We start from the raw sequence: 12922 nt of genomic DNA on the forward strand, positions 1-12922 counted from the left end.
CAATCCCAATCATCCACCAGCTATGTAGCAACCTGTCAGGCCTCACAGGCTGAGGAACAGGCAGCCACCGATCCATCAGGTTTTCCATTCTCCCAGTCATCTGCCACTGCTTTTTTGGGGGTCTTCTCGTCAGTGACAGAGGGCCTGGGAGAGGTCACTCATGCCTGAGTTTATGCACTTAAGCTCGGTATTCCATGAAGGGATTAAGGTGCTTGGTGATAGACTGAAGAGTGGGTTCACCCATGTGAACACACTTCTACAGGATGTCAACAAACGCCTTGACCGCCTGGAAGCCGACCTTAGGAGACCAGCACAACATTTTTTCCTTCAATAGAGCGGGAAGTGTCGGAAAACCTTACACCTCAATTCCAGATCAAGACTGCTTACACATTACAGTCACGCATTGCAGCAGCAGCAGTCCCAAAACTACAATCCACAGACCAGAGGATATTACCAGCAGCCGGACAAATACTTTCAAACTCCCACAGCACCAAACTATCAACCACAACCACCACCTCCAGTTCACAGATCCACCACGCTACCAACTTCATCATCCCTGCAGCCAGCAGAATTTACGACGCTCCCAAGTTCAGCACCCCTGCAGCCGGCAGCATCCACCACGCTACCAAGTTCAGCACCCTTGCAGCCGGCAGCATCCACCACACTACCAAGTTCGGCACCCCTGCAGCCAGCAGGATCCACCAGTACTTTCCCAAGTTCAGCACCCCAGCAGCCAGCAGCCTCCACCACCCTGCCCAGTCCAGCACCATGCCAGAAGACTGCAACAGAGACCACCACTCCCACTCGGCCAAGAAAGCAAAGGTCCAAAACTAAAAACATTCCCACCAGGACGAAGACCCGGAGTCAAAAAACCCTGTTAAAATTGGACCCAACACCTCCACCCTCACCTACCAATGTGTCTGTTGTCAAATGTGTCAGTACCTTCCCTTGTGTCCAGTCCCATCCATGATCCAATCCTTCAACTTGTTGCCCCTTCCCCTGTAGCCCCTTCATCAACTACCACCCAATGCTCACAGCTTCACACCCCCAAGGTCCACCACATCTCACCCTCAGATAGACCCCGATCCTAAACTCAGTTTTTTTTGTTAAATAAATGTTTATTTTCTTTGCACAATATGTGTTTTCTTTGTCTCTAAGCACCGCCACAAACACACACGTGTGTATTGTATTGTTGAGGGAACTTATAACGGGTGTTTTACTACAGGTATTTTATTATTTAATTCAGCAAACATTACAGGTACATTTAAACATTACAGGTACATTTTTACATTGCGGGTTCATTTTTACATTACAGGTACATACTTAGCGGCTTAAACCATTCCGTCTTGCCATGCCACACACGTCTGTTGTGAACTCTATTTTTAGGCTCCCTCTAGTGGTCACAAGCGGTACTGTGTAGTGTTGTCTTTCTGCAGGTTGGCTGCATCAGCTGGTTCGTTATCCTTGGTTGGTTTCCTATTTAACTCACCTGGATACTCAGTTCCTTGCCTGCTATCAATGTATTCAGTGCTCTTCAGATTCCTTGTGATTACCTTGCTCCCAGCCTCTCCAAGACAAGCTAAGTTTTTGTCCGTTCATTTTTTGATTATCAGCATTCATCATGTTTCTTGTCCAGCTTGCTAAGATGTGATCTCCTCGCTTGCTGGTTGCTCTAGGGGACTGAGTTTCTCCCCCCACACCGTTAGTTGGTGCGGAGGTTCTTGAAATCTCAGTGTGGACATTTTGTAAGGGTTTTTTACTGACCGCACAGACCCCTTTACTATTTTCTGCTATCTAGTATTAGTGGGCCTCATTTGCTGAATCTGTTTTCACCCCTGAGTATGTGCCTTCCTCTTACCTCACCATTATTATTTGTTGGGGGCTTCTATATCTTTGGGGATTATTTCTCTGGAGGCAAGAGAGGTCTTTCTTTCTCTCTAGGGGTAGTTAGTTCCTCAGGCTGGCTCGAGACGTCTAGGATTTTTTAGGCACGTTCACCGGCTACTTCTAGTGTGTTTGGATAGGTTCAGATTTGCGGTCAGTCCAGTTTGCCACCTCCCTAGAGCTTGTCCTATGTTTGTTACTTAGCTGGAGTAATTCGTGATCCTCAACCACTAAGGATCATAACACACGTCCATTATCATAAATCTTAAAATAAAATAAAAGTATGCAGCAAACTTACCCCTCATCTGGGCAACTATGACTGTAGTTCTCAGGGGGTGATCTTGGTAGTCATGCAATGTAACAGGTTCCTCAGGTTCTAAGTTGGGTCGGTCTTTTGCCAGGATGTAACTGTACATAATAACACACACTTTCACAACCTCATCAATTGCTAGATTTATGGCTGTTCTCAAAATGCACCATTTAGATACCAGCAAGTCAAAGGCACACTCCACAGTTTTTCGTGCCCTTGGTAGCCGGTAATTGAAAATCCATTTGGTGTGATTCAAGTCCATACTTGAGTAAGGTTTTAGGAGGTTGGCACACATTTTGAAGGCCTCATCCCCAACCACAACAAAGGGCATTGGTGGGCCTTCAGTGTTGGGAAATTATTATGATACAAACATTGACCCATGTCAGAGTTTTTGAAAGTCTGAAAGTCATTTCCTTGTCCAAACGAGTCAATGTCCACAGTGACAAATCAACATTTGGCATCTGTAATCGCCATGAGAACAAGAGAAAAGTATTTTTTGTAGTTAAAATACTCAGTTTAACTTCCAGCAGGTTTCATAAACCAAATGTGTTTGCCATCCACAACCCCCACACAGTTAGGAAAATTACAAATGTCCATTAATTTTTCAGCATTTTCAAGCCAGAGTTCAGTTGTGGGTTGGGGAAGGAATTCTTGATGCAGAACGTCACATAAAGCCCTGCAGGTGTCTCCAACATTCCCAGAAAGAGTGGACACTCCAATCCGGAACTCGAAATGGAGAGATGATAAGGTCTCTCCGGTACCCAGGAATCTGCCAAAGAGAAAATGGAAATTAAAAAAAAAAAAAATACATGGGTTTTCTAACAATAATACTATGAACATGTGTTTGTTTTTCACAATTACGTACCTCAGGGTCACCAACAGACTTTCCTCAGCAGGAATTGCTCTACGGAGTTGTGTGTCATGCCTGGTAATGGATCCTCGGACACATTGCAGCAAGTCATCGAAACTCTGTTCAGACATCCTCGTGTAGTCAAAAAACTTCTGAGGGTTTGCACACAGCTCGGTGTATGGCAGGCTCCACGGCTCTCTCTGAGTTAAAGGATGGGGTGTTGCCAGTAGTGTCAACGACGTTTTCTCATATTTTGTCGTTTTCTTTCTTCTTGACAAGCAAAAGCAAAGGCAACAGCCAATTTCAAATGTAAATCCAGATTAGCATGGAAGCTATCCATGTCATGATCCATCTTGCTGCAGGATACAGCAGCAAAAGATGAGGATTTCCTCAGTGCAGATATATATATATATATATATATATATATATATATATATATATATATATATATATATATATATATATATATATATATATATATATATATATATATATAGTAATAAAAGGATGGAACAGCACAAAACTTCAACTTATCTTCGGGTGCAGAGCCCCCAGACAACCTGTCCACTGGCTGCTGACAGTCCATATACTTCACAAAAAAGGGCAGCACTCCATTTTCTTTAAGACAATGTGCAGGAATTTATTGAACCCACATCTCCGTGCGATGTTTCGGCTCTGAATGAGCCTTTCTCAAGCTTGAGAAAGGCTCATTCAAAGCTAAAACGTCGCACGGAGATGTGGGTTCAATAAATTCCTTCACATTGTCTTAAAGAAAATGGAGTGCTGCCCTTTCTGATGTCAAGGAAAAGCCACTGGAAAACATTGGAAATATCAGATATATGCGCATAAACAATACAAACACACGCAAAAATGCATGTAAACACAGCGTTTTTTTGTCGTCATGTGTAAGATGATGCTGCGTTTGCACGCATTTTTCCATGTGTTTGCGCATGCAGATGATACGCTGTGGACTCATATGCCAATGTGAACCTAGCCTAAGATGTGCCAATTCTGGCACTTAGCCTTGCTCTTCCTATTTGCCCTGTAGCAGTGGCAAGTTGGGTGATAGTTGGAGGGAGCGGGGTTGATGTCACCTTTGTATTGTCAGGTGACATCAAACCCCAAGGTTAGTAATGGAGAGGCGTCAATAAGACACCCCCATTACTAATCCCACAGTCACATTGTAAGAAAACACCGGTACCCAGAAAAAAGTCTGGGTGTATTTCCAGACCGCAAAATGTCAATGTCTCTTGTGGAGACGCTAGTCTCTGCAACAGAAATTACCAAATTTTTTGTACTATAAGACGCACTTTTTCCCAAAATTTTATTTTGGGGAAAATGGGAGTGCTGGACTATAAAACGCACCTTTTCCCCCAGAAATTTTTTGGGAAAACTGGTGTGCGTCTTATAGTCGGAATGTACTTACAGTTAGCATGGTGGCAGCAGGAGTCGGGCCATTCTTACGGTGGTCTGACACTGCAGGGCGATGATCTCGCTCCCATGCCAGCCTGGTGTGGTTGATGCGGCAGGTTTGGCAGTGCTCGGTGGTGCGGGGGGCTCCGGCGACATTTTCTTAAAAGCCTGGAGCCCCCAAACTTCTATTGCCTCAATGCTGTGGCCTTCGGGAAAATGGCTGCCAGAGGCGTCCATGCACAGATTGAGATCTCAGCTCCGAGATCTCGTCTCCCGAGATTCTCGTTGCTAAGATCTCAATCTGCACCTGGGGAATCAATCCAGCCTTTGGGAAAATGGCTGCCAGAAGCGCAGATTGAAATCTCGACTCCGAGACCTAGTCTGCTGAGGTCTCGCTGCCGAGGTCTCAATCTGTGCATGCACCGCCTCCGGCAGCCATTTTCCCGGAGACCACGGCATCGAAGCAATAGAAGTGCGGGGGCTTCGGGCTTTCACAAAATGTCGCCGTAGCCCCCACACCACTGAGCACCGCCGAACCTGCAGCACAGCTGCACAAGGCTGGGATGGGAGCGATATCATCGCCCTGCAGCACCAGACTGAGATGGGACTTCCCAGAGACCACCGCATTGCAGTAATGGATGTGTGAGGGCTCCGGGCTTTCACAAAGTGTCACCCTAGCCCCCCGCACCGCCGAGCACCGCCAAACCTACGCACCAGTCTGGGTCATATCATTGCCGGACCACCAAACACCCCCTGTGACTCTGCTGCCGATCCCCCCTTGGGTAAGCTGAATTCAGGACTGTAAGACGGCCCCCCTTTGATGCATTAATTTTTTCCTTCATTTTCCTTCTGAAAATTTTTGGGGCGTCTTATGGTCCGAAAAATACAGTACATCAATAGAATGTATTGGATGCGGTAAATCCACACGGTTCAGTGAACACATGCAGATTCATGTGCATTCAATAGCCAGCAGCGCTTTGGAAGCAGCGAATATGAACTGCGTCCAAAACGCTGCTACTTCCGGATCGTGTGCACCCGGCCAAATCGTTTCCATGTAAGCATTTCAATGCATTATGGAAAATTAAGCTGAATGAAATTTAGTCAATAATCCCTTCCACCTGAAAAAAAAAGTAGTATACCTAAACTGTACTCACTTATTATGAAACTCGTAAATTTCCTGCATGTTTCCAAAGATAATTTGTTCTTTATTCACAATGCCATGTGGAATTTCTTCAACTCCACTGGTCATTTCCCACAGATACGTCTGCAACATAACAAATTAAGAAAATATTTATTAAGTTTTAGAGACTGGCTGCTTAAAAAAGTATTAAACATATTTGAAATAATTTCATTGCACAAGGAAAAGATAAACAAGTCTAAAACACAAAATCCACAGTTCTCAGACCTCTGCTTTTAGCATATGGTAACAATCATTGTCTAATACATAAAGGGATTAAAAAAAATGACCTGATCATGGTTTATACATACACATATACATGGTTTATTGGGCCTAGTTTAGGTTATTGCAAAATTCTTTTATAATAGTATGGTTGCATACAAATTTAGGCTATGTTCACACATTGCATTCTTTTAAACACATTTTCAGCTGTGTTTCACACGTTGAGTTTTTTTCAGCAAGTTTTCTGCTGTGTGTCACAGTACCAGCAAAGTCAATGAGATTTTCGAAATCTCATGCACACACCTTGTTTTTTTTACAGTTTTGTCATAAGAGCTTGTTTTTTATAAAATGAATCATGTCACATCTTTCAGAGTTTTTCACCCACTGAAAGCAATGGGTAGTGCAAAAACTAAGCAAAAAATGCAGGTATCAGTTTTCCTGAATTCTAGGTGCCAAAGCCTGATAAAGTTGTATCATATTTTTTTCATGCACTAAACTTTATAAGCATGTATAAGTGACAAGACAACATGCTTTTTGTAAGCAGCTTAAATGGAGCATAAAATAAACCTTTGTGAAAAATGCAAAGTGTGAACATAGGTTTAGACTGCAGTTGCATGTGGTGGCCATAAAAGGAGCCTCACTGAGCTACTCCATACTTCTGATTCATCAGCATGTACCTCGTTTATGGATACAATGGAGATAAATTCTCAGCTGAGATATGCATACATTCTCCTACCAGGCTGTATTTGTCAGTTATTACACTCACAACTAATATCTAGAAAAGATAGGAGAACTTTGAAAGGTCGAGAGTCCTTTGTACTGTAATAACTGATTAATGTGTCAGCAATCACTTTAAAGGCAGCAGGATAATATGGACTCTGTAATCACAGAATGATGGTTCAAACCAAGCCCAGGAGCTTGGTACACCATGGCACGGCCAATCATTTAGATACACTCCACCTGCTTGGATTCTAACAATCTCCACCCTTCTTTGGTTCTATCAAGCCAGAGTTGTCAATCAAAAAAGGGCAGGGGAGGGTGGAAACAGAACCTCTGTCACTTCATCAGCTCCCAGTTAGTAGTCTAATCCAACTGGAGTAAATTGCATACAATTTTACTTTTAATAGAGACAACTAAAATAAATTACCTGTGATTTATTATTAATATTAAAATAAACTCAGTGGTCACTGACCACAATTGTAGTTGTGGTATTGGATGTAAGGTATTAGGGCTTGTTCACACTTTGCGGAATTTGCTGCGGATTTGCAAAAACCGCAGTGCAAAACCGCGGTGCTTTTCACTGCGGTTTTTTGTGCGGTTTCTACTGTGGATTCCACTGCGGTTTTCCAAATGCACTTTCCTATTGGTGCAGGTGGAAAACCGTTGCAGAATCCGCAGAAAGAATAGACTTGCTACTTCTTTTTTTCCGCAGAAAATTCGTGCGGATTTTCCAGAGGAAAAAAGCAAAGTGGGCACAGCGGTTTTTGTTTTCCATAGGGTAACATTGTACTGTACCCTGCATGGAAAACTGCTGCGGATCCGCAGAGGCAAATCCGCTGCGGATCCGCAGCAAAAACCGCAAAGTGTGAACATAGCCTAACACCTATGTATAGACAGCTGACCGTAATGACTGCTATTTGTCTGATTGACAAGCAGTTTGTCTGCATAAACGCGGTCAGCTATTATTAGAAGTATTAGACCAGGGGTGGGGAACCTCAGGCCCCAGGGCCATTTACGGCCCTCAAAGACCTTTTATCAGGCCCTCACGCAGATTCTCAGGGACCACATTCTTGGGCAAGGAGCTGTATTTTGATTGCCACAAGCTCATTAATTTCTTCTTACTCTGTTAGCACACACATGCAGTATTCCCTACTGAACACTGAACGGCATGCAATGAAAGATTATGTCCTGAAACCAGTGCCAGAGTCAGGATGTACTTTGTGGGCAGAGTTTGTACGACCCTCGAAAGATGGTATAAATATCCAAATGGCCCTTGGCAGAAAAGATTCCCCACCTCTGGATTAGACAATTGTGCCACTCTACTGCCTATTAATGTATAGTAGCAAACTCTCCCAGCAGCAGTGTAACGTGCTGCACTGCTGATAGATAGCGCAGTTCTAGGATGCGAACAAGGTCGGCCAAGTGGATTAGTCAGTGAAAGTTTATAAACTATTTTTGGAGATCCCTTGTCCACAAACCAGCAGTGAATTAGTTATTAGGGTATGTGTCCACGTTCAGGATTGCATCAGGATTTGATCAGGATTTGATCAGCAGGTAAAATATGCACCAAATCTGCACCTGAGGTCACTGGCAGGTCACCTGCGTTTTTCATGCATTTTGACGCGTTTTTCATGCATTTTTTTCATGCGGATTTGTGTGTGTTTTTGTAAGCTCAATAAAGATATACCAGAAAAAAAAAAAGGTGATGTCATTTCTTGTCCAACCTCTTCATTTACAAACTCCATTGAAGAATAATGTTTACACACACAGACCGATAGATGATAGATAACAGATAGATCGATAGATAGATGATAGATATGGGATAGATAGATAATAGGTAGATAATAGATAGATCTATCGTATCTAACGTATCTATCTATAGCATCTATCTATCGTATCTATCATATCTATTATCTATCTATAAATATATCTATCGATAGATATATCTATAGATATCTAGATAGATAGATGATAGATAGATAATAGATATATACGATAGATAGATAGATAGATAGATAGATAGATAGATAGATAGATAGATAGATAGATATAGATCAAAAAGAGAGGCAGCACTCCATTTTCAAAAAGGTGCAGGATTTATTTCAAATCCACATGTCTGTGCGACGTTTCAGCTCTACTGAGCTTTTCTCAAGCAGTGGATACAGGTTCCCTGTTACATATATATAGTGTCCTAACATCCTAATTACAGCCAATTGTGCTCAATTACATATAAGTACATTAATTAAAGTGCATCTGTGCATTTGTGCATTTAAATAAGTAGATACTAGCAGCCATGTCGTTCTTACCGCTGCAGGAGGCAGTTGCTCATGGGGGACGCCATTGCTTCTGTCAGCGTTCGTAAATCTCCATTGCGCATGTCTGTTACTTTAACAAAGCTTAGTTGAACTGCAGGGCAAGTGAACAAACTTGGCGCATGCGCAGTAGTGCTGAATGCCGCCATTTTATTGTAGTCATAATTGCTAGAGCTCCAAGTGCATAAGCACCAACTCGGCGCATGCGCAGTAGCGCCAGATATCGCCCACTTCTTGTAATCATAATTTTCTGAGCTCCACATATATAAGAACTAGTCTAAGGAACGTATAGATGTGCTTCTAAGTCTATTAAGTGTATGTAAGTGGGCATATTTGTATACAGCAGCACCACCCATTATACTAATACATACCTACAAGATACTCTATTCATTGCACTGTCTGTGTCCAATACAGGACTGATACCGAATGGGCACTATACACCACCCCGATACTGCGAATGTAGTCTTACGCAGACCACACCCCGCAGATCAGATAGCCCTCAGCATGGGCAAGTCGGACCTGAGCGGTCGGGCTGCCCATAACTCAAGTTGCTACATAGTGGTGGGATATACATAAGATTTTCTCATAAAGAAACATAACAAGTACCATAGACTCATTTAAGCACACTTTATTAACCTGACCTCAGTTCAACAAAAAATGTATATATATAAATTTGCAGAGAAAGTCTTTGATATAATATATGTGTCCTCCATATTCACATTGTCCCCCACAGCGGCAATCCGGCACGGCTGGCCTGTCATCTATATAAAGAATAAAACAAATAAAGTGCATTAATGCCTATTAAAAACAAACTGGCGATAAACAAGGGACTATATAACCATACACTGGATTCAAATAACCGTATGCATTTTAAAATCAACATTAAGACCCCCAGGTTTCAAGGTATTGAGCTCATATATCCACATAAGTTCCCTCTTTTTAAGAATTGATTCTCTGTCACCCCCTCTTCTCTGTACAGGGACAGTATCAATGATTTTGAATCGTAAATCCTTTTCCGTGTGTTTCTGTTCAGTGAAATGTTTGGGGACCGGGAGATCAGTTCTTTTTTTCCTTATAGTATATCTGTGTTGGTTCATTCTAACCTTAAACTCACAGGTCGTTTCCCCAACGTACCACAAATTGCAAGGACATATCAGCACATAGATGACAAACTCTGAACTGCAAGTCAGGAAATGCTTAATTTTGTAGGTTTTATCTATCACTGGGTGTTTAAATGTAGACCCTTTTAGCATATAATTACAATTTATACAATTTAAGCATGGGAAGCATCCACTTCTACCAGATCGGGTTAGGCGAATAGTCAGAGAGGAAGAAAAAGCCGACTCAACGATAGACTTATTGATTAAAAAATTTCTGGATAGGGGGTACCCAAAGAGGCTATTGGAGCAGACAAAAAATACTGTTATGAAAAATGACAGATTGCAACTTATTAACAAAAATCCAAGTGGGAAAAAAATATGTAAAAGAGTTCCTTTTGTCTCTACATATACGGAGGAAAGTGACAAAATTGCTAGCATCATCAAAAAGCATTGGACAATGTTAGGAAAATGTCTCCCTAATATCCATGAGTTTAAGATGCCCCCTTTATACTCATATAAAAGAAGCAGAAATATTAAAGATATACTCATTAGGTCGGATATCGGCCCTATGAGGAGGAGTACTCAAATGTCCCTGACGGGATCTGGTAGAAGTGGATGCTTCCCATGCTTAAATTGTATAAATTGTAATTATATGCTAAAAGGGTCTACATTTAAACACCCAGTGATAGATAAAACCTACAAAATTAAGCATTTCCTGACTTGCAGTTCAGAGTTTGTCATCTATGTGCTGATATGTCCTTGCAATTTGTGGTACGTTGGGGAAACGACCTGTGAGTTTAAGGTTAGAATGAACCAACACAGATATACTATAAGGAAAAAAAGAACTGATCTCCCGGTCCCCAAACATTTCACTGAACAGAAACACACGGAAAAGGATTTACGATTCAAAATCATTGATACTGTCCCTGTACAGAGAAGAGGGGGTGACAGAGAATCAATTCTTAAAAAGAGGGAACTTATGTGGATATATGAGCTCAATACCTTGAAACCTGGGGGTCTTAATGTTGATTTTAAAATGCATACGGTTATTTGAATCCAGTGTATGGTTATATAGTCCCTTGTTTATCGCCAGTTTGTTTTTAATAGGCATTAATGCACTTTATTTGTTTTATTCTTTATATAGATGACAGGCCAGCCGTGCCGGATTGCCGCTGTGGGGGACAATGTGAATATGGAGGACACATATATTATATCAAAGACTTTCTCTGCAAATTTATATATATACATTTTTTGTTGAACTGAGGTCAGGTTAATAAAGTGTGCTTAAATGAGTCTATGGTACTTGTTATGTTTCTTTATGAGAAAATCTTATGTATATCCCACCACTATGTAGCAACTTGAGTTATGGGCAGCCCGACCGCTCAGGTCCGACTTGCCCATGCTGAGGGCTATCTGATCTGCGGGGTGTGGTCTGCGTAAGACTACATTCGCAGTATCGGGGTGGTGTATAGTGCCCATTCGGTATCAGTCCTGTATTGGACGCAGACAGTGCAATGAATAGAGTATCTTGTAGGTATGTATTAGTATAATGGGTGGTGCTGCTGTATACAAATATGCCCACTTACATACACTTAATAGACTTAGAAGCACATCTATATGTTCCTTAGACTAGTTCTTATATATGTGGAGCTCAGAAAATTATGATTACAAGAAGTGGGCGATATCTGGCGCTACTGCGCATGCGCCGAGTTGGTGCTTATGCACTTGGAGCTCTAGCAATTATGACTACAATAAAATGGCGGCATTCAGCACTACTGCGCATGCGCCAAGTTTGTTCACTTGCCCTGCAGTTCAACTAAGCTTTGTTAAAGTAACAGACATGCGCAATGGAGATTTACGAACGCTGACAGAAGCAATGGCGTCCCCCATGAGCAACTGCCTCCTGCAGCGGTAAGAACGACATGGCTGCTAGTATCTACTTATTTAAATGCACAAATGCACAGATGCACTTTAATTAATGTACTTATATGTAATTGAGCACAATTGGCTGTAATTAGGATTGTTAGGACACTATATATATGTAACAGGGAACCTGTATCCACTGCTTGAGAAAAGCTCAGTAGAGCTGAAACGTCGCACAGACATGTGGATTTGAAATAAATCCTGCACCTTTTTGAAAATGGAGTGCTGCCTCTCTTTTTGATCTATATTGAATGCTGACGACCAGTGGACGGGTTGCCTGGAGGCTTTGCACCCTAAGATAAGTCACACCAGTGTGCTGTTCCGTTTTTACTATTTTTAGATAGATAGATAGATAGATAGATAATACCAAGCCCGATGCTTAGTATATCTATGTATCTATAGATATATCTATCTATAAATATATCTATAGATAGATTATCCATCTATCTATATAATCATCTAAGGGGTACTTCTGTCTGCTTGTCTGTCTGCCTTTCTGTCTGTAACGGAAATCCCGAGTCGCTGATTGGTCACGGCCGGCAGTCCGGCCGCAAATTGACCCCTCCCTACTCCCCATCCCGGACCAACTTTTTTACTATTGATGCTGGCTATGCAGTATCAATAGTAAAAAGATATAATGGTAAAAGTAATAAAAAAATAAAAAATCATGCTATTCTGACCTTCCGTCGCCTCTGCAGCTTTCCCGCTCCTCCCGATGCTCTCGCCAGCTTCCGTTCCCAGAGATGCATTGCGAAATTACACAGATGACTTAGCAGTCTCTGTCAAAGACCGCTAAGTCATCTGGGTAATTTTGCAATGCATCTCTGGGAACGGAAGCTGCCGGCCGCATCGCGAGGAGTGGCACAGCTTCGGTGGACGACTGAAGGTGAGTATATAACTATTTTTTTTATTTTAATTCTTTCTGTGGGCTGTGTTAAATACTATGTGGGCTGTGCCATCTACTGGGTGGGCTGTGCTATATACTACGTGGGCTGTGTTATATACTACATC

General features: G+C 42.1%; 1 protein-coding gene across 1 annotated transcript in view; it reads right to left on the bottom strand.

Annotated features, from left to right (window-relative positions):
* Positions 1–12922, bottom strand: part of TRIO (trio Rho guanine nucleotide exchange factor) — a 3555343-nt gene that overhangs the window by 2109030 nt on the left and 1433391 nt on the right. The window contains 1 exon segment of the mRNA XM_077269474.1: positions 5612–5721. Coding sequence (XP_077125589.1) covers positions 5612–5721 — 110 coding nt within the window.

This window comes from Ranitomeya variabilis, chromosome 6, assembly GCF_051348905.1.
Source record: "Ranitomeya variabilis isolate aRanVar5 chromosome 6, aRanVar5.hap1, whole genome shotgun sequence".
Taxonomy (NCBI): Eukaryota; Metazoa; Chordata; class Amphibia; order Anura; family Dendrobatidae; genus Ranitomeya; species Ranitomeya variabilis.